General features: G+C 33.3%; 1 protein-coding gene across 1 annotated transcript; it reads left to right on the top strand.

The window, feature by feature from the left end:
- Positions 1 to 3388: 3388 nt before the first annotated feature.
- LOC142333828 (uncharacterized) lies at positions 3389 to 19337 on the top strand. Its single transcript, XM_075381375.1, has 4 exons — positions 3389 to 3723; positions 12582 to 12937; positions 15389 to 15564; positions 19119 to 19337. Exons 1-4 carry the CDS (start codon positions 3447 to 3449, stop codon positions 19237 to 19239), a joined length of 930 nt encoding a protein of 309 aa, XP_075237490.1. The 5' UTR covers positions 3389 to 3446; the 3' UTR covers positions 19240 to 19337.
- The last annotated feature ends 1309 nt before the right edge of the window (positions 19338 to 20646 follow it).

Below are 20646 nucleotides of genomic sequence, written 5' to 3'. Positions count from 1 at the left end.
TGAGGAACCGTAGGAATGCATTTTGAGGTAAAATATTCCGTGATGGAAATGGCCGTGTGACACGGGGCATTGTCACGATGAAGCATCCGCTTGTCTGCGATGTCTAGTCTCACACGAATCACTCTTTTCCTGAGCCTTTCAAGGACACCTTTGTAAAACACTCGATTGACAGTTTATCCTGGAGGAAAAAATTCTTTATGCACTATACCCCTACTGTCAAAAAAGCAAATCGGTACGGTTTTGATCTTTGATTTGCTCATTCCACATTTTTTCGGTCGAGGAGATGACGGAGTGTTTCACTCTTCGCTTTACCGCTTTGTTTCAGGATTCGTACTCAAATATCCAAGATTTATCACCTGTGATCACACGGTTGAAGAATTCTTGGTCGTTGTCAATCCTCTTAAGAAGATCAACGCATACGTTTCTTCGATTGTCCTTCTGTTCCGTTGTGAGGTTTTCGGCACCGATTTCGCACAAACCTTTCGCATGTCCAAATCGTCTGTCAAAATTTGATGTACGGTGAAAGCGTTTAAATTTAACCGTTCACTCATCATCCTTAATTGTTAAACGACGGTCTGATCTCACAAGACCCCTTACACGCTCAACGTTTTCGTCAGATTTTGAAATCGAAGGTCTCCCTGAGCGAGGTCGATCTTCAACGTGTTCTCGGCCTTCCAAAAATGATTTGTGCCGGCGGAAAACTTGTGCTCTTGATAAGCGATGTTCCCCAAAAGCCTGTTTCAACTTTTCAAAGGTCACTCACGGATTTCCCAAGTTTAACATAAAACTTGATCGCACAACGTCGGTCTAAATTCCGATGCTCTATTTTCGTAACGCACAACAAAATATAACGTCACTGATGGCGCTGTCAAAAATTATGTGTTGGCTGAACGGAGTTGAAACTCGTATTGAGCATGCGGAAAGGATGAACAAACCGGTCTAGCACAGACCGGTAGACAGCGTTGCCAGATCGCTCGCAGTGTTACCAATCTCATTACTTTTCTCACACACCTCGTAGTTAAATAACAACAATAGTGATAGCATATTCAATATTACAATACAGTAATTAAAACAAAGCTTTCGAATCAAAAATTACACTAACATTATTCTGAAGGATGAATCTGATGTGATTTTAACGAGTTGTTAATATCAGGCTCGAATTTACTTAAAAACAGCCGTAAGTCGCCGCGTTTTGTAACATGGAGCCGAATTCTCTTTTTGATTAGTAACGTGATATTGAGTTACGGGTGATACATGACGGGTATACTGAGAGCGGGTGATACATGTTGCAGTCTCAATCTTTAAAGATTTCAATATCTCGGCACAAAATGAACAAAAGCCAAAAACCGCAACGCTACATTAAAAACCTCACAATTTTTCATTAAACCTAGATCAGAACCTTTTAATTTCTATATTTATTTGTGTAAATACGTTGCTTAAATCGTGAGATATGTAGCATTAAAGACAAAAGTGGCCTTTTCTCTTTAAAGTGGAATATTTCGGCTCAGGAAAATCGTAGACATACAAAAAAAGACTTTAAACCTAAAGTCTTAAGCTTTTAAACGATTTTAATGCAGTTTACTGAAAAAAATCGTTTCCCCCATGCGATCGATGAAACACGAAGAAAAACTTTCAAATTTGGGTCCCATTTAGTCCTTTTGCCTTTCGTTCCGAGGTTCCGGGTTCAAGTCTAAGTCAGGGTAGCATTTTTCACAAGTTACAGATATTCATTATCACCCATCATTGTACAGAGGTCGCCTTTAAATTTTTACAATCGACCTGTATATGGTACTATTGAGATGATATTACCGATGTTGTAAAATTTGACTTTTTTTCGTTACAACAGCGGAAGAAATCGGCTCAGTAGTTTGTTTACAGTGAGAATTTAAAAAAAAAATAGTTTTGCGAAAAGATAGAAATTTCGCGTGAAAGTTTTCGTCGGATGATTTTTTACGATTTTAGTAAGGGCCTAACTCAATAACAATGTATCGAATCCTTTCCTTCGACTTTTGTTAAAGAACCATCATCAGAAAAGATTATTTACAAACGGTTTGCACATCGATGCTGTGCGCAACACGATCGAAGAAGATCGGCGTGCGAGTTATCGTGAAATAGAGGCATAGGCGTATCGAAGACGATTCTGCATATGAACATTTAGCTGTGAAAAACATCTATTCCCGATGGATTTTGTATAATTTGACCGAAGCTCAAAAACAGGCTCGCGTCAATCGGTGTAAGGAAACGATCAAAAAATTCGACCGAGGAAATGTCGTAAAAATCCGTGTACAATATCGTAACAGGAGACGAAACTCGGAAATAACCGTACCGGAAACTAAGCGACAATCAACTGTTTGGAAGTTTCAAGATGAACCGAATCCAACAAAAGCGGTTCGCGAAATTCTTCCAAGAAAATGATCGCTTGTTTCTTCGGTTATACTGGACATGTAGCGACCATCGCTTTAGAGGAACGAAAAACAGTTAATTCCGACCGGTATACGATTTGTTTATTAGAAGTCATCAATGAAATCAGGAAAAATAACAGAAAACGTTGCACCGATCTTCATCGTAACAGTACCAGCTCTCACACAGCACGTCAAACAATTGGTTATTTGACGGAGAAAAACATTGAATTAATGTCTCCTCGATCGTATTCACCTGATTTTTTGCCTAATTACGTCTTTTTCTTCCCAAATGCAAAAAAAATGCGCGGACAGCGATTTTCATCATCTCAAGAAACTGTTGAATTTTTTCAAAATCGTGTTTTTGAGGTACTAATTTCAGTGTTGAAAAAATGTTTCGAGAAACGGTACAAACTCACTCAAAAGTGTTTAAATCTTAAAGCCGAATATTTTGTTTGAGAAATAATAAAACGATTTGTACCGAAAAAGTTTTTCTTTCATTGTTATTGTAAAATATTTTCCCTCGTAAATATTATCGGGCATTAGGAAACTGTTACTGTTCTATGTAAAATAAATATTTATTCATTTCTTTTTCAAAGGTTTAATAGAGAAATCGATTTAGAAAATAAGTTTTATTAGTTTATAAATGAAGATCAGAAGGATAAATAAAATTTTGAACTAGACTAAATAATTAAGGGTAATTGAATATAACAATGCATCTAGAGAAAATAAAAACAAACGGATTGTTTGTACTCAATTTAATACATTATCATGTTACGCACGAGGAAACTACAATTATTTTGTTAAGATAAGATATAATGAAATGAAATTTCTCTTATTTATTCTTATTGTTCTTTTCATTATTTTTTTTGTTATATTATATTAACATCTTGAAATAAAATAACTACATCTAATTTATAAAAAGAGACGGTTTACTTTTTTGTAATTTTATTTCTCCGTTTCTGTTGTAGTAGTAAGGTGTGGATAGATAAAAATATTTGCTCAGTTTTTTATTTTGTTTTTTCTTTTATATTTAATTTTATTAGCATGTTACTTATTAGAACTACTTTTATTTATATTTTTAATTGTTTTATTAATCAAAATTTTGCTATTTTATTTAAAAACCATAATATTACTAATAAAATTGAAAATAATTATAATAATATTAAATTTAATAATAAGGACATTAACACCGGTAATAAATTATTAAATTATCTAAACGATACAAGTTTTTCTAATTATAATGTTGATAATACAGTTTTGAAAAAACGTGTTGAACGCTACATGTATCACGATCTTCTCATTACACCGCCATCGATTTTAGGTAAGTTTAGTTATGTGTGTATATGAATTGGAGAGATAAAATAATTTAGAGAAAGTATATTTAAATATTGAAAAAATTGGCAAAGAGATAACTTTCCTGGCGCTGCCCTTGATAGATTTTTATTTCATATGTCTCATAGGAGTTTTAAATGTTAATAAATTCATTTTCCAATATTCAGAGTTCAACTGAGAAAAAAATCAAAATGCTCAGTTAAAAAATTTAAATCTGGACTTTTTATTCATTATTTGTATAATTTATATTAGTGCGTAACTGTTAAAAAAAGAAAAAAAATTTTGTAAAACTATTTGGGCTCAATTTAATTCTCTTAGATATAACATTATCTCTCTATAACATATTTAATGATAGTGTAACTTGATAAACCGATCAAAAATTAGAATTAAATAATCGATTAAAAAATTGGCAAAAATTATTAAAATATTTTAACTGAAGTACCCGACTTTTAGTCTTACTAACTTAGTAACTTACTAACCACAGATTTTTTTTTTTTTTGTCTTCATTCATTTGACTGGTTTGATGCAGCTCTCCAAGATTCCCTATCTAGTGCTAGTCGTTTCATTTCAGTATACCCCCTACATCCTACATCCCTAACAGTTTGTTTTACATATTCCAAACGTGACCTGCGTACACAATTTTTTCCTTCTACCTGTCCTTCCAATATTAAATCGACTATTCCAGGATGCCTTAGTATGTGGCCTATAAGTCTGTCTCTTCTTTTAACTATATTTTTCCAAACGCTTCTTTCTTCATCTATTTTCCGCAATACCTCTTCATTTGTCGCTTTATCCACCCGTCTGATTTTTAACATTCTCCTATAGCACCGCATTTCAAAAACTTCTAATCTTTTCTTCTCAGATACTCCGATCGTCCAAGTTTCATTTCCATATAAAGCGACGCTCCAAACATACACTTTCAAAAATCTTTTCCTGACATTTAAATTAATTTTTGATGTAAACAAATTATATTTCTTACTGAAGGCTCGTTTCGCTTGTGCTATTCGGCATTTTATATCGCTCCTGCTTCGTCCATCTTTAGTAATTCTACTTCCCAAATAACAAAATTCTTCTACCTCCATAATTTTTTCTCCTCCTATTTTTAAATTCAGCGGTCCATCTTTGTTATTTCTACTACATTTCATTACTTTTGTTTTGTTCTTGTTTATTTTCACGTGATAGTTCTTGCGTAGGACTTCATCTATGCCGTTCGTTGTTTCTTCTAAGTCCTTTTTACTCTCGGCTAGAGTTACTATATCATCAGCAAATCGTAGCGTCTTTATCTTTTCACCGTGTACTGTTACTCCGAATCTAAATTGTTCTTTAAAATCATTAACCGCTAGTTCCATGTAAAGATTAAAAAGTAACGGAGATAGGGAACATCCTTGTCGGACTCCCTTTCTTATTACGGCTTCTTTCTTATGTTTTTCAATTGTTACTGTTGCTGTTTGGTTCCTGTACATGTTTGCGATTGTTCTTCTACCTCTGTAGTTGAACCCTAATTTTTTTAAAATGCTGAACATTTTATTCCGGTCTACGTTATCGAATGCCTTTTCTAGGTCTATAAACGCCAAGAATGTCGGTTTGTTTTTCTTTAATCTTCCTTCTACTATTAATCTGAGGCCTAAAATTGCTTCCCTTGTCCCTATACTTTTCCTGAAACCAAATTTGTGTTCTCCTAACACTTCTTCTACTCTCCTCTCAATTCTTCTGTATAGAATTCTAGTTAAGTTTTTTGATGCGTGACTAGTTAAACTAATTGTTCTGTATTCTTCACATTTATCTGCCCCTGCTTTCTTTGGTATCATGACTATAACACTTTTTTTGAAGTCTGACGCAAATTCCCCTTTTTCATAAATATTACACACCAGCTTGTATAATCTATCAATCGCTTCCTCAACTCTATTTTTTTACTTTCCCGCTTAGAGCTATAGCTGTAGAACGGAAAGTATTGTAATCGTTTCAAATATTTGCATATGCAGTTTTCACCAGATCTTGACGTTTTGACACCTAAGGGACCCAAAAAACCAAACGGAAATTTTTCAGGTGTTAATATTCATATGTACATGTATTTTTTCTCAACATCTCACACCTTATATCACCAGAACTACTGAATCATAAAATTAAATTTTCAATTTAAAAGGTGAAGAGAGTGAGGCTGTAGAAAAAAACCACCCTCAGTATCTCAAAATTTCACCTAATTAAGGTCTTATTTTCCTTAGGCGCATTTGTTAACGATTAAAAAATAATACTTGTGTAAAAAGGTTTACAAAATCACACCCCAACCCCAAAAAATCTGTAAACTAGTGGCTAAGTGGATATACTGCATCAACAGTACCCCCTGTCATCACAAGGAACACTAGTGTATCGCTGATGTACAGCCGTCCAAAAAATATTATATTTAAATAAAAAGATAAATATTTTAAATTAAGTTGTGCGTGTAAGCCTTGCATAAAAAAACCATGTGATGGGAAACTCCTACAACTGTGTTGTCAGTTTTTTAAAAATGTTTCCACATCATTTACACTAACACTGGTTACATTATTGTATTTGTATTTTCAATCTTGAAAATTTACGTTAAAAAGAAAATATATTTTAAGTACATATCCCAATCGGCCCCCTTGTCATGTTTGGCTTAAAAAAGTTTATTTATTGGAGTAATTATTTGCTTCAATATGTCAGGTTGATTTGGTGCAACATTATTCAATAAGTATAAAGATAATTATAGTTTACTAAAAAAAAAAATATATATATATATTTGTGTATGTGTGATACCCCTTGTCTGATAATATGGAAAATCAGGTCAAAGCTGGGATATTTATTTATGGACAAATTTCAACCTTCAAAAGAGTTTTTAGAGGTAAAAATTGTTTAGAAATAATATTGAATATCACTGACCTCTAAATCAAATTGATTTAAAAGTTTGGAATTTTAAATAAAAATGAGTACTTTCATCATATTGAAGCTCTATTTTCTACAAGCAGTATACAAAAAATAAAAAAGGCAAAAACTTTTTGCCTCTTTCCCTTTCGTTCAAAATTTAATGCTATCAATCCCCCATAAACAGAAATTGCTTAAAATACTTACAAAGAACTTATTTTCAGCCGGTTCAGAAATATTAATGAAATTACAGACCAATATTCCAGAAATTTCTGTAACTTATTGTGTTTTTTGGAATAAAAGTGTGTTGAAAATTTAATGTTTGGAAAAACCGTAGATATCCAAAATTTTAGCCACTCTCTATACTTTTCCTTTACGGTTATATTGCTGCAGCAGCAACAAAGCAATAGCTGGGGGAAACAAAAAAACAGCAACACTAATCGTGATCGAATGAAATAATTTGGTAACAATTGAATGAAAAATCTGATAATAATTTTAACACTGAAGAAAAGCTATTAAGACAAAATTTCAAATATTTCTAGATAGAGATTTTAAAAATATTTCTAGATAGATTCAAATATGATATTGTAAGTGAAAGTAAATGAAAATTATGAGTATTCAAGATTATTAATTTTGAATTAAAAACCGAATCAAATTTATTTCATTAAAATACTTTTTTAAACAAATGTAATTATTTAAATCATTTCTGTGGATGTATCAGTTATTAGTATTTTTTTTCTTTTTTTTAAAGAAGACTTGTATTTAGGATATAATTGAAAAATGCATTTAATTTGAATTATGTATGTTCATTTAGTATTTTGTTGTGTGTAGTATATAAATGCATTATTTAGAACATAAAATAAATGTTTGTTCTGATCAGTACATAATAACGCCTTACATAGGTCACATCTTTATAAGATAAATAAAAAATTGATGTTTTAAAATCCATATTAATTATTTAAATACAAAAACATGAAATAATTTTAAGGTAAATACATTAAATACAAAAAACATACTAAAAAATAATTCACAATTCAGAAGTTGCTATTGGAAATTACTTTTGGCTCATAAAGTACATGTTGAACAGGATCCAGATAAATCTGCATCATTAATCTTAATAAAACAGACAAATAAGCGGGAAGAATTTCCACATAGTTTCTTTCTTAAGCTGCTTTCTTATAAGCTGAACTATTATGTTGAGTTATGAGAAAACAATTACGATGCGATAAATACAAGACTTCTCTTTAAATTAATATTATTTAAAAACTCATCAGCAAATTAATATCGGTTCTATAAAAGAAAATTTTTTAATTTATTTTAAGTAAATTACTGGGAAAATCTTTTTAATTTGCTCATAATTTATTGCAAATGACAATGGAAGAGCATAGTAAGACCCTTTCTTGAACATTGAAATATTATGCTGTGTTACTTGAAAATGTTACAATTGTGATTTTTTGATTTATTATATTTTTTTATTTAAAAAAAAAATCACATCACACATGAGAAAATGATGAAATATACAAAATATGCTATTATCATATTTAGTTTAAATTAGCAGAAAAGTTTTTATCTTGTTACCTTCAATGTTTAGAATAAAAACAAGATGAGCAACTTAAATCCAAACCACCATATATTAAACACAGTTGTGATATGTAACATTTTATAAGTAAAATGAAGATGTAAATTAAACTCTGTATTTACATTAAGTAGAGTCAGTTTACACATATACTAACATTTTACAAAAGATGTTCGAAGTGGGAGTGCCTGTGCAGCGATGTACTTTCATGTGGTTATACAGACTCACTTGATGCAAAATGTTGTTCGCCTTCAATTCATCGATAGTCTGGGGTATTTGATTCTTAAACTCTTTCATCAAATAGCCTTGAAGGAAAAACTAAGACTAGACAAATATTTTTTTTCTTTCTGTTCAGCGTGCAGTTCACCATGCTCTCCATTAGTTTGCATAAAACACTTGTCAAGGAGATAGGGCGGTAGCTTGAGAGGCATGCTTTTCTTTAGCTGGTTTAAGTACTACTTAAAGTACTACTTACAAGAATAACTTCTGACCAGGTGGATGGGAAGACGTGTGTAAATACACAATAGGTGTTGTTGTGCCGAATGGGGAAGATGTGACAGCGTAATGAGATGAATGTTTTCAGGTCTAGGAGAGAGATTGCGTGAGTTTTTTAGTGCATACAACAACTTATTGAATGCAAATGGAGCATTTGTTTCACCTACTAAATCACCAACATTCAATGACAGTGTATCATCTGTATGCTACATCTCTGAAATTCTTTTGTGTATGATGAAGTGAGAGATACAGAATGGCAACAATATGCCAAGTTAGCTGCGACTGCTGAAGATGACGTAAGAGGTTCTCCTTCGTATATAAGTCGAAGAATAGATTGTTTCTGAGATCTGCAAATCGCATGAAACTTATTCCAAAAAGTAGATGGAGAGGTACTGTGTTTGATGATGTTTACATAATTCGTCCACGACTTTCTCCTACCATCAAAGAATATCTGATGACATATCACTCTAGCCTTATGGTACAAATACAGATATTCATTTGAAGGTCTGAGGTTAAGTTTATGCAGTGCCTGCCATCGTTTTCTAATAGCATTTTGGCAGTCGTCATTCCATCCAGGAACGTAGAGATGTCTAGCGTTCCCAGATGTTTGTGGAATGTATTTTCTAGCATTTTCGAGCATCAGGGAAGTAAAAGAGGTAAGTTGCTCAACGGTGTCTGCAACATCATCATATGTGATGGGAAGGCTTAAAGGTAAGTGATATACTTAGCCGATATCTCATTCCGCATGAAAATAGCAACTCCTCCATTCTCTCTACTGTCTATGAGACAGTCACACTTATCACAGAAATAGCCCCTGAGTGTTACTGCATCTTGTTGTAGAAGATGTGTTTCTTGGAAGCACATTATAAACGGTTCTTGTGTGTGCGTCAGTACTCTAACATCTTCAATGTGAAATTGAAGACCTTGAATGATCCACTGGATAATGTTCATAATAAAGGTAACTATAGATATAGAATTACAGATAAATATGTAGAAAAATTAATTGCAGGTGATGCGGTTTTTCTTTTTAGAATTTTTAATCTTAATAAACTCTGATGGCCTGGGGTTGGGCAGTTTCTCAACCACATCCTCCAGTATTCAAGGTGATGGAAGGGAGATTTTGAAAAATGGGAAGTCGCAGACCACATTCTAGAAGGGGTGATTGCGTGGGCTTCCCTAACAGGAAGCTTATTAAATGTCTTAACGCACTATATTTACTCCTGCCTTTACAGATAAAACTTTGGGGACAGGAATTTTAAGAGGGATCCCACTAGCGTTAGTTTCGCTAGCTGCAACCACTGACTTCTTATTCATCTTAGTTAGCTCCAATATAGTTGCAGTAAATGAAGCAATTTCATCAGATAACATCTGAAAAAGTTTTTTTAGTACATTGTAGGATCTGCACTGTTGGTTACCTGCATTTGCAGGGGCTTTGCTTGATGTCACGGCGGCAAAAGAGACATTTGGTTTAATCAGGTTATAAGATTTCAGTCTCTTTTTATATATATTCTCTTCGTGCAGCTGGGAAAGATAGTTTCTGTTTCGTATTCGTACAGATTTTGAGAATTAACTTCTCTTCTTTAAGAGTCTGGCAATCTTGTGAGCTAGCTGAATTTATTCCCGCACAATTACTACATCTTTCTTTCTCCTAACAGTTAATGTCATTGCGATCTTTGGCACCAAAGTGCAAATTACAATTTTTGAACAAGATTTTATAGTATGGCCATATCCTTGACATTGGAAACATCGTTGTGGATGAATGATTGTATTTGAACCGACATGTAAACTACTTTTATTTTCTCTGGTGTTACGGTAAAATTAAATGTTAATATGAGGGAAGCTTTAGGTTCTTCTATTTCGCTCTGTTGTTTCATTATTCGCTTCATCTCCACAACTTCCTAGGTACGAAGCTCATCAGCTATTTCAGTTACATCCATCTCCAGAAGGTCACAGCAAATTTAGGCTACTCCTCGGCTGGTATTTAGGGATTTTTTGGCATATCACACTTACATTTATGCCACCCATATTGTTGAGACGTAACAGAGATTGACTCTGTTCATCATTAAAATTTTCAATCAAAATTGTTCCTTCTTGTAATTTTCTGATGTTCTTCGAGGAACCACTTCAATCCGTTACAGCTTTATTAATCAGGAAAGGCGAGACCTTATGAAGGAACCTTCCTGATTATTTGTCAGAACTACATATCTGATGTTTTTATACTGTAGACGATATCTGTCACAATTCAATCTGTCTTCTACAGTACTGTTATCTTCGACAGGCAATGCTAACAAGGCCTTTTCACAAGACTAATGTTGGTGGTTTTTATAGATGAACCACCAAGCACCGTGGAATTTATTTGAGGACTTTAAATTTTGGTTCCACGAGAACCGGGAAAATAAAGGACCATCTCTGCAGAGTCCACACGTATAGAGGCTAGAGCTAAATATAACTGGGTTCACCAAGATGCCCAGAGGACATCGTTTGGGACTCTCTACGTACAGCCATTCACACATCGGTATGGAGGTTTCCACCTTGGGTTACATTTACATTTTGTAAGATGCTGCAACACCATCCAAGTGTAAATGTAAGAAGAAACAGTGTAGCATATTGTGTAGTTAAGTAAGGGTATATGTTGAAATTTGTGTAGTGTATGTGTATAGTGTAGACTGGTCAGCACCTCGGGGTGTAATAGGAAGAAAAGCTGCATAGGCTAGAGCCGTGGGGATGCCAACCCCCAAGTCTTAAAGAGTAAGACTCCCGATCAGGATGAATGCATGCTAGTGAATAATTTGATATGTGTCACATTTCTCATCTTGTTGGAAGAAGCCATACTCTTTTTTACAATCTGCTAATTGTGCTCAGAATTTATCAAGAATTGAACAATTAACTTATATATTGACACTTCGGTCAAAAAATACTGGTCCTGCTATACAATTACTAGAACCAGTACACCATAAACCGATTTTCTCATCATGAAGTGGATGTTTGTGTTCATAGACGATTTTTTGAGTCGCCGGTCACAAGAATTAAGATGGTTTGAAATTTAAATCATGAAGAATCTTACCTTACACCACTTTGTGGTGATAACTTATGCACAAATTTTTGGGACCAGCAGAATTTCTTTGAATATCGGCTATGACCTCTGGAGTCCTAATGGAAGATCGCCTAGTTTGTTTTGCCTTTGAAACTGACCCCGTTGTATGCCATTTTAATCCAAATCGTGCATGCTATTCTTTGCTCAGATTTTGGCATTTGGAAAAATGTGCATGAATATTTGATGCATTTATTGAAAGGATGCAAACGCACATAAGCGTCCATTATAGAAACCCTTTCCTCGATCGAATGAGGCATTCTAGAATAACAAAAATGCAAAGAACAAAACTATACTGAACTGAACCGTGAACCGTTTACAACTGACTGCAACAAACAAAAATAGTAACATATACAGTAGTGCTAGTAATAGAAGCAGCAACGATAAAAGCGTTAAAGGTAACTTAATAATTTGCAGTTCGAACCAGGATTCGGGTTTAAGTTGCTCATTCCATAACATAAGTTTAATAACAGAGATGAATTTGACAACGTGATTATTTTCTTAATACTCATATTTTAAAACTGATGATGGATAATGTTTTATTCTTAGAAAAATGGTTAGAATATTTTCTTTGTAAATTGCTACTAAGATGAATTCATTAATTGGAATAGATTCTTGGTGTAACCTGTTCCATCAAAACTTATTTTCATCTGGTACATGGTCTTCTTGGGCTCTTCTTCTTTTTGGTCAATATTATTAATTCTTTTGGATTTAAAGTGTACTAATTTAACGATGTAAATAAATGTATTTATTTGGTAATACTGCTCATTTACAAAAAAAAATGTATCACTGATTATTTTTACAGATGGAGATCATAACATGTACAATGGACAAAACAAAGAATATGAATATAATTCATATTTACCACAACTGCCTTCATCTCATTTACAAAATAATTATATTGATAACGATAAAAATATAGCATTAAAAGCATTATGGGGCCCTCTTGTTGGTGTTGCTTTATTGGGAATTGTTGCAGCACTAATTAATAATCCTGTGTTATTACAACTTGGTATATTGTCCGGTAGAAAAAGGCACAGGAGTAGAAGAAGAACAAAAAATACTTTGTTACCGATAATCTCACCTTCATCATTACAATCAGATTTCATTGTTAAACAGTTACATGATAATTTAGATTTGGTTCGTCATATTTTATCAGAGGTATGATTATAATTCTTTTTAATTTATCTTGTACATTTATCTACTGAGGGAAACAATATTCTGGATCTTTTGATACAGATAAAGCAGGATTTTATGATTACTATGAAATTTTGCAGTAGGTTCCTTGCCAATATGAGAAATGGCTATTCATTAACTCATTTCAAAATAATAACTGTTATCATTTTTAGACAGAAGGTGAAGAAGAGTTGCAATGGAAGGTAAGTTTTGTTCAAATTTCTGATCCCTCCACTACTAATTTAGCAACCAATCTGTTTCTCAATGGCTACACATTAGATCTTCATTCTTTAATATTATATTCCATCTTAATCCATTTGTCTCTAATACTGTTCTCTTACTAATGTACAGATTGTACCTTTCTCGACATAATACTAAATATCTAATCTTACATTCCGATAAACCTAGTTTTTTCTTTTTTATACTTTTCTACTTGTCTAAATAATTCAAAACTTTTACGGTGGGGGACAATTAACAAAAAAGTACTCTTCTCTTTCTCTTTTTTCCTGTTTAGCCTCCGGTAACTACCGTTTAGATAATTCTTCAGAGGATGGATGAGGATGATATGTATGAGTGTAAATGAAGTGTAGTCTTGTACATTCTCAGTTCGACCGTTCCTGAGATGTGTGGTTAATTAAAACCCAACCACCAAAGAACACCGGTATCCACGATCTAGTTTTCAAGTCCGTATAAAAATAACTGGCTTTACTAGGACTTGAACGCTGTAACTCTCGACTTTCCAAATCAGCTGATTTGGGAAGACGCGTTAACCACTAGACCAACCCGATGGGTTAACAAAAAAGTACTAAAGTTATTTTACTCCACTCTGAAGATAGATTACTTTATAAAAAAATCTGGCTCCTACATTAATAACCGATTGTCATTTTACATTATTATTATTTTTCTTAGATAAGTACTTGTGTTTTTTCTGAGATTAATTTCTTTTAATTCAAACACATTTGAATTAAAAAATTATAAAATATTTCAGTAGTATGGTATTGAAATTAATTGAAAAAAAGTTTATTTTGTATTAATTTATTATTAGCCCACGTCATGGCATAGAGGTAGTGTTTCTGCCTTTGATCCAGAGGTTCTGGATTCGAATCCCACTCAGGCATGACATTTTTTCACTGCTACAAAAACATAATTTCATTCAGCAGCTATTACATGGGGCTAGCCAGAATTAAACAATATATAAAAGAGTTGGAATTAAACAAACCAACATACTTGGCATTTATAGATCTAGAAAAGGCATTCGATAACGTAGACTGGAATAACATGTTCAGCATTTTAAAAAAATTAGGGTTCAAATACAGAGATAGAAGAACAATTGCTAAAATTTACAGTAACCAAACAGCAACAGTAATAATCGAAGAACATAAGAAAGAAGCTGTAATAAGAAAGGTAGTCTGACAAGGATGTTCCCTATCCCTGTTACTTTTTAATCGTTACATGGAACTAGCAGTTAATGATGTTAAAGAACAATTTAGATTCGGAGTAACAGTACAAGGTGAAAAGATAAAGATGCTACGATTTGCTGGTAATATAGTAATTCTAGCCGAGAGTAAAAAGGATTTAGAAGAAACAATGAATGACATGGATGAAGTCCTACGCAAGAACTATCGCATGAAAATAAACAAGTACAAAACAAAAGTAATGAAATCTAGTAGAAATAACAAAGATGGATCACTGAATGTGAAAATAGGAGGAGAAAAGATTATGGAGGTAGAAGAATTTTGTTATTTGGGAAGTAGAATTACTAAATATGGACGAAGCAGGAACGATATAAAATGCCGAATAGCACAGGCGAAACAAGCCTTCAGTCAGAAATATAATTTGTTTACATCAAAAATTAATTTAAATGTCAGGAAAAGATTTTTAAAAGTATATGTTTGGAGTGTCGCTTTATATGGAAGTGAAACTTGGACGATTGGAGTATCTGAGAAGAAAAGGTTAGAAGCTTTTGAAATGCAGTCCTATAGGAGAATGTTAAAAATCAGACGGGTGGATAAAGTGACAAATTAAGAGGTATTGCGGCAAATAGATGAAGAAAGAAGCATTTGGAAAAATATAGTTTAAAGAAGAGACAGACTTATAGGCCACATACTAAGGCATCCTGGAATAGTCGCTTTAATATTGGAAGGACAGGTAGAAGGAAAAAATTGTGTAGGCAGGCCACGTTTGGAATATGTAAAACAAATTTTTAGAGATGTAGGATGCAGGGGGTATACCGAAATGAAACGACTAGCACTAGATAGATTATCTTGGAGAGCTGCATCAAACCAGTCAAATGACTGAAGACAAAAAAAAAAAATAAAAGAGTTAATTGCTGTTGGAGATTTTCTTCAGTTGTAAAAATATTCAATACATCATCTATTCAATGTTCTGAGGTAACAAATTGTAGATATTTAATTTTAAAAAAATATTTTTTTTTAGATGCCTAAATCAAACGGATTAAATCAAAAGAGAGTAATAGCAAACTATTTTAATTTTTATGATTTTTTGAGGTTGTTTGAAATTAATGAAAATTGTATTAAACGACTTGTTTGTGAAGTATGGAACAGAAAATCAAATTTGAAAATAATAAAACAATATAATGATCAAATGAAAATGTAAGTAAAGTAGTTTTAGTAATGTAATTTATATAGTTTTAGTATTAAAACTATGTGTATATATATATATATATATATATATATATATATATATATACACGAGGTTTTATTTTTTTTCAAGGTCCGATCGGTCGCGAAATAAAAACCCGCGCAAAAATCGAATGAACCTTTGCGCATATGTGTTGCGCAGCGTCTCTCTTTTTCCTGTTTAGCCTCCGGTAACTACCGTTTAGATAATTCTTCAGAGGATGAATGAGGATGATATGCATGAGTGTAGTCTTGTACATTCTCAGTTCGACCATTCCTGAGATGTGTGGTTAATTGAAACCCGACCGCCAAAGAACACCGGTATCCACGATCTAGTATTCAAATCCGTGTAAAAATAACTGGCTTTACTAGGACTTGAACGCTGTAGCTCTCGACTTTCCAAATCAGCTGATTTGGGAAGACGCGTTAACCACTAGACCAACCCGATGGGTTGGTCTAGACGCGTAGCGTCTCTAGAATGGCCTTCAATCACGCCGCGTCACCTCGTTTAGTTCTGAACACGCAGCTAGCACGTAAAAATGTCTACAACAATAGCATCTCCCGCCAAGTGTGAAGTGCATGCGGTAATTCGATTTCTTCCGGCTGAGGGGTGTAATGCGGCTGAAATTCATCGATAAATAAGTAATGTGTACGGTGAAACTTCAATGAGTGACAGCAAAGTGCGACAATGGTGCAGGACGTACAGATGTTCATGATGCAGGCGGTCAGGGAAGGGAGCGAGTGTCAACCGATGATCTCATTGAGCGAGTGGATGAGGCAATTCTAGAAAATCGTCGGTTCACAATTTCTGTATTGAGTGATTCGTTTCCTGAAATTTCAAGGTCAGCTCTCTACACCATTGCGAGTGAGAGACTTCAGTACCGCAAACTGTGTGCGAGGCGGGTTCCCAAGATGCTGTGCGACCATTACAAAACAATGAGAATGGACGCCTCCCCAACGTTTTTCCAGCGCTACCGCAATGAAGAAGACTTTTTGAACAAAATTGTCACAAGGCACGGGTCCACTTCGAAACTGAAGAAACAAAAGAACAATCCAAACAGCGGATGCATTCTCATTCTCCCAGTAAACCGAAGAAGTTCAAGCGAACCTTCTTCAACAGAAAGCGTATGGCTACTGTGTTCTGGGAGTGGAATGGAGTTCTCTTGCTGGAATTCAAGGAACGTGGCACGACCATCACTGCAGCCTCATACTGCGTGACTCTTCAACGTCTACGAAGGGCAATTCAGAATAAGCGGAGAGGAATGTTGTCATCAGGCATTGTCTTTCTCCATGACAATGTTCGGCCGCACACTGCAGCTGTAACAAATAAGCTCCTGCAGCGTTTTCGTCGGCAAGTGTTTGATCACCCACCATATATCTTGGACTTGGCTCCATCCGAATTTCACCTCTTTGCTCACATGAAACGCTGGCTAGGCGGACAACATTTTGGCACAGACATCGAGCTGCAGACCAGCGTAGAAACATGGCTGAAAACACGGGCGGCTCTGTTCTATGACGAAGGTATTGGAAAGTTGGTACCGCGCTACGACAAATGTCTAAATTGGAGTGGCGACTATGTAGAGAAATAGCGTAACGATGTAAGTACTTGTTACAAATTTTTTATTTTCACTGTGGTTTTAATTTCGTGACCTATCGGATCTTGAAAAAAAATAACCCTCGTATATTATATATATATATGTGTGTGTGATGAACCAATCAATGGTAAGTTAATCAAATAATCACTGGTAACCAACCAAATTAATGTTAAATTTTTTGTGATAATATGGCCAGACTGAAATATTTATTTTTTAAATTCTTGAAATCAGTTTTTTTTCTGAATTTTAATACTTCGCTGTTTTATTTGCCTTTTTGCACCCGTTTACTCTCCCTCCTTGATTTTTACATGTAAAATAATATTTTACATATATACTGATATGTGTGTCAAGTCTGCTATGACCTATTTGCAAACAACAAAAAGAATAACTTCATCTCTCCTTTTTGCTCTACTGGATGATAAAGTAGGACGCACTATGTTCTTCACATGTCGTAGCTTGTTATTTACCGTTGCATTCCAGTCTTTCTGCCATTCCATTCGCAGTAGCCGTTTTGTAAAATTAGAAAAATTGGAAGTAAGAATACAACAAGAGAAGTTGGGTGAAGTATATGCTTTCTTTGCAGGACTTGCTTACTACCTGTGATTCCGACATGGCTTGAAATCCAGCAGAAGCTGATACGTGTATTACGAAAGGTTAGGATAGAGAGTACTTTGTGTATTTCCAAAACAAGAGGATGTTTTGAATATATGTCACCTATCACTTGCAATGCACTCATTGGATCACTACAGATAAGAACATGACAATGTCTAGAATTCATGAAGTTTAGTGTTTCATTAATAGCATAAAGCTCAGCGGCAAAGGCACTTTTAATAGCTGTAAGTTCAAAGAAATACATTCATTCATTCACTACAAAAGCACAGCCAACTAAATTATTATATTTGAAGCCATCTGTATAGACAGTTGAATCCGTCTTTACATCAGACAAAATTTGAGAGAATTTTTGACGAAAAGTAACAGGATTTGTTTTTAATTTGTCACATCAACTTAATGTCAAATTAATATTTATAAAATTTAGTCTCCAAGGCAATTTAGTCTCTAAGGGCATATGTTAAATAAGAAGAACAAAGGGAGCTCAACATTTAACAAATGAATCGCCTTACTTTAATTAAACGAACAACACCAAGCTGGGCAGATGACTAAGAATCTTCGGAACCTCCGAAGCATTGACAAACATGGGTATTAGAAAGAATAACCTTAAAATTTGGATGGTCTGGCTGAGATTTGATACGGGCTACATATGACATCAACTGGTCTTGTCTTCCAAAGAGATTGTTCATCGGAATCAACAAGAAGGCACCTGTAGCAAGACAAAGTTATAACAGCATCCAGCATCTTTAACGGGGCAGATCAGGGGGACGAGTACACCTTGGAATTGAATCAAAGCATATAAATCTGGACATATTAATCAAAATGTAGAAGAATGTATGTTACATGTACACATTTTCAGGAAATTTCAATAATTTTTGATTTTTTTTTTTTTTGATTAAGGAAGTCTTACAACGTTGACATTTGTAAAAATCATAATACCCAAAGTTTTAGCCGATCACTACAATTTCCCTTTATAAATATGAAGCTGCTACAGCGATACAGCTACAGAGGAAACTTATTAAGTACTAAAATATGCCAGCACTATGCAATAACATCCAGTCAGTATATCTAACTTCGGTGATTGTGCTTATTCAATGTGGCTTTGACCATTGTATCTTACTTCAGCCTTTTAATTTCAAAATATTAATACCTGGAACATTTCAAAACAGTTTTCCATTTTACTCCACACCCAATTAATCTACTTGAAGTGATAATTTGTTGAACGTAAAAACTTTAGTTATGTTTGCAAAATATTTCTTTATAGTATTATTTATTTATTATTTTATTATGTAAATGTAATTATTTATTTATTTTCTGTTAAAGGATTTTTAGAGAAGTACTAAATAATGAATTTATCCAAACAGATTTTAAAGATGTAATCAATGAGGCAAGAAGGTTTGGTGAAGATTATGGTAAATGCGATAAATATGAGTGTAATGGATAAGTACAATATTATATGGAATTTTGTATTAAATAACAGATTTACATAAAAAAATTTTTAAACACCAACGATAATAGTTTAATATTTCATTTCCTTTGCTACTCTACTTGTAATTACCTACCTTAAATTAAAAAAAAGAAAGCGTTTCAGTAAACAGTTTGCATTTAACCTTATCTGCGTCATGTGTAATTTGTATTGTAGAATAAATAAATATTATTTTAAAATGACTGTTTGATATTAAATGACTACTGGAAATGAAACATCTCTGTTATTAAAAAGTGTTCCTGGGAGATATTGATCAAACATAGGAGATTGGTTCAGGACATCAAAATAAACCAAAAAGATTCTTACGGACGGAAAAGTACTCTTCCTTGGCCACCATTTTGTGTTTTTTCTATAAAAATGTATATCTTAAGAATGGAGTGAGATATTCTAATGAAATTAAAATATCTAACTTTTTTTTGGTACATATATAACAAACAAAATTTAGAAAATAAATAAGTTTTAAATAGATCTTATTAGATAAAATGTTAAGCCTTTTTTGTATACACTAAGTGATACCTTATTAGTTCAAATTACTAGATAAATAGCTGAAAGTGTTAAAAGTAAATCACAAAAATTACGCAGAGAATTTTGGGCCTGTTTTATTATTATTAATAGAAATTACTGTTAATTCAATTAGTGAAGGAAGTAAACAGGCAAAAAATTGTCAGCCTGCATAATTTTTACCATCTACAAACATTTTCCCATTTCTCAGGTGTTTTTAATTTGAACAAATTAGATATAATTTTCTTCACAATAACAGGCTTTTCACATTAAAGCTTATACTTTTGGGAGTTATTATGATTGAAAAATTTTAATGCGTGTATTTTGAAATTTTTAAACCTGTTTATTTTGTAGATGTATACTATTTTATTAAAATACTCGTAATTCAATCAATTTTCCTTAGATATAATTTTTGGTGGAAAAAATACAAAGGGAAGACAGAGGAAAAAGTGAGTTAAGCCATTTTTTTAATATGATGTGCTAAATCAGTCCTTTAAGGTTAGTCAACACCCTCCCAGGACATCTGTACAAGCAAAATTCATATTTATTAATTATATTTAAAATTCATTGCTTTCTATAATAAATATAATGAAAATAAAAAATTACTGGCTATTTTACGTTAATCAGCAACATTTGAATTTTGGTTCTTTCAAAATAATTATTAACAGATGGATTTACATTAAAATTTTGCTTGATAAAAAGATGTATAATATTTTCCATAACATTAACTCATGTAAAAAAAAAAATGTGTTTCATGGAGTGTAACATTGGAGGGATGAAAGGGCCTGCCTGAACCGTAGTTGCTAAACTGAATATCTCTTTCATTCAATCATTCTCTTAAACATAAGACAGTACCAAGAAGGA

This window comes from Lycorma delicatula, chromosome 13 (assembly GCF_047948215.1).
Source record: "Lycorma delicatula isolate Av1 chromosome 13, ASM4794821v1, whole genome shotgun sequence".
Lineage (NCBI taxonomy): Eukaryota > Metazoa > Arthropoda > Insecta > Hemiptera > Fulgoridae > Lycorma > Lycorma delicatula.
This window is presented reverse-complemented; position numbering and strand designations above follow the sequence as displayed.

Bases quoted from the DNA above. Each gene is read 5' to 3' on its own strand.
- LOC142333828 (XM_075381375.1), top strand. From the start codon at position 3,447: ATGTTACTTATTAGAACTACTTTTATTTATATTTTTAATTGTTTTATT. The intron at 3,724-12,581 runs GTAAGTTTAGTT...TTATTTTTACAG, and splicing joins TACACCGCCATCGATTTTAG to ATGGAGATCATAACATGTAC. The intron at 15,565-19,118 runs GTAAGTAAAGTA...TTTCTGTTAAAG, and splicing joins TATAATGATCAAATGAAAAT to GATTTTTAGAGAAGTACTAA.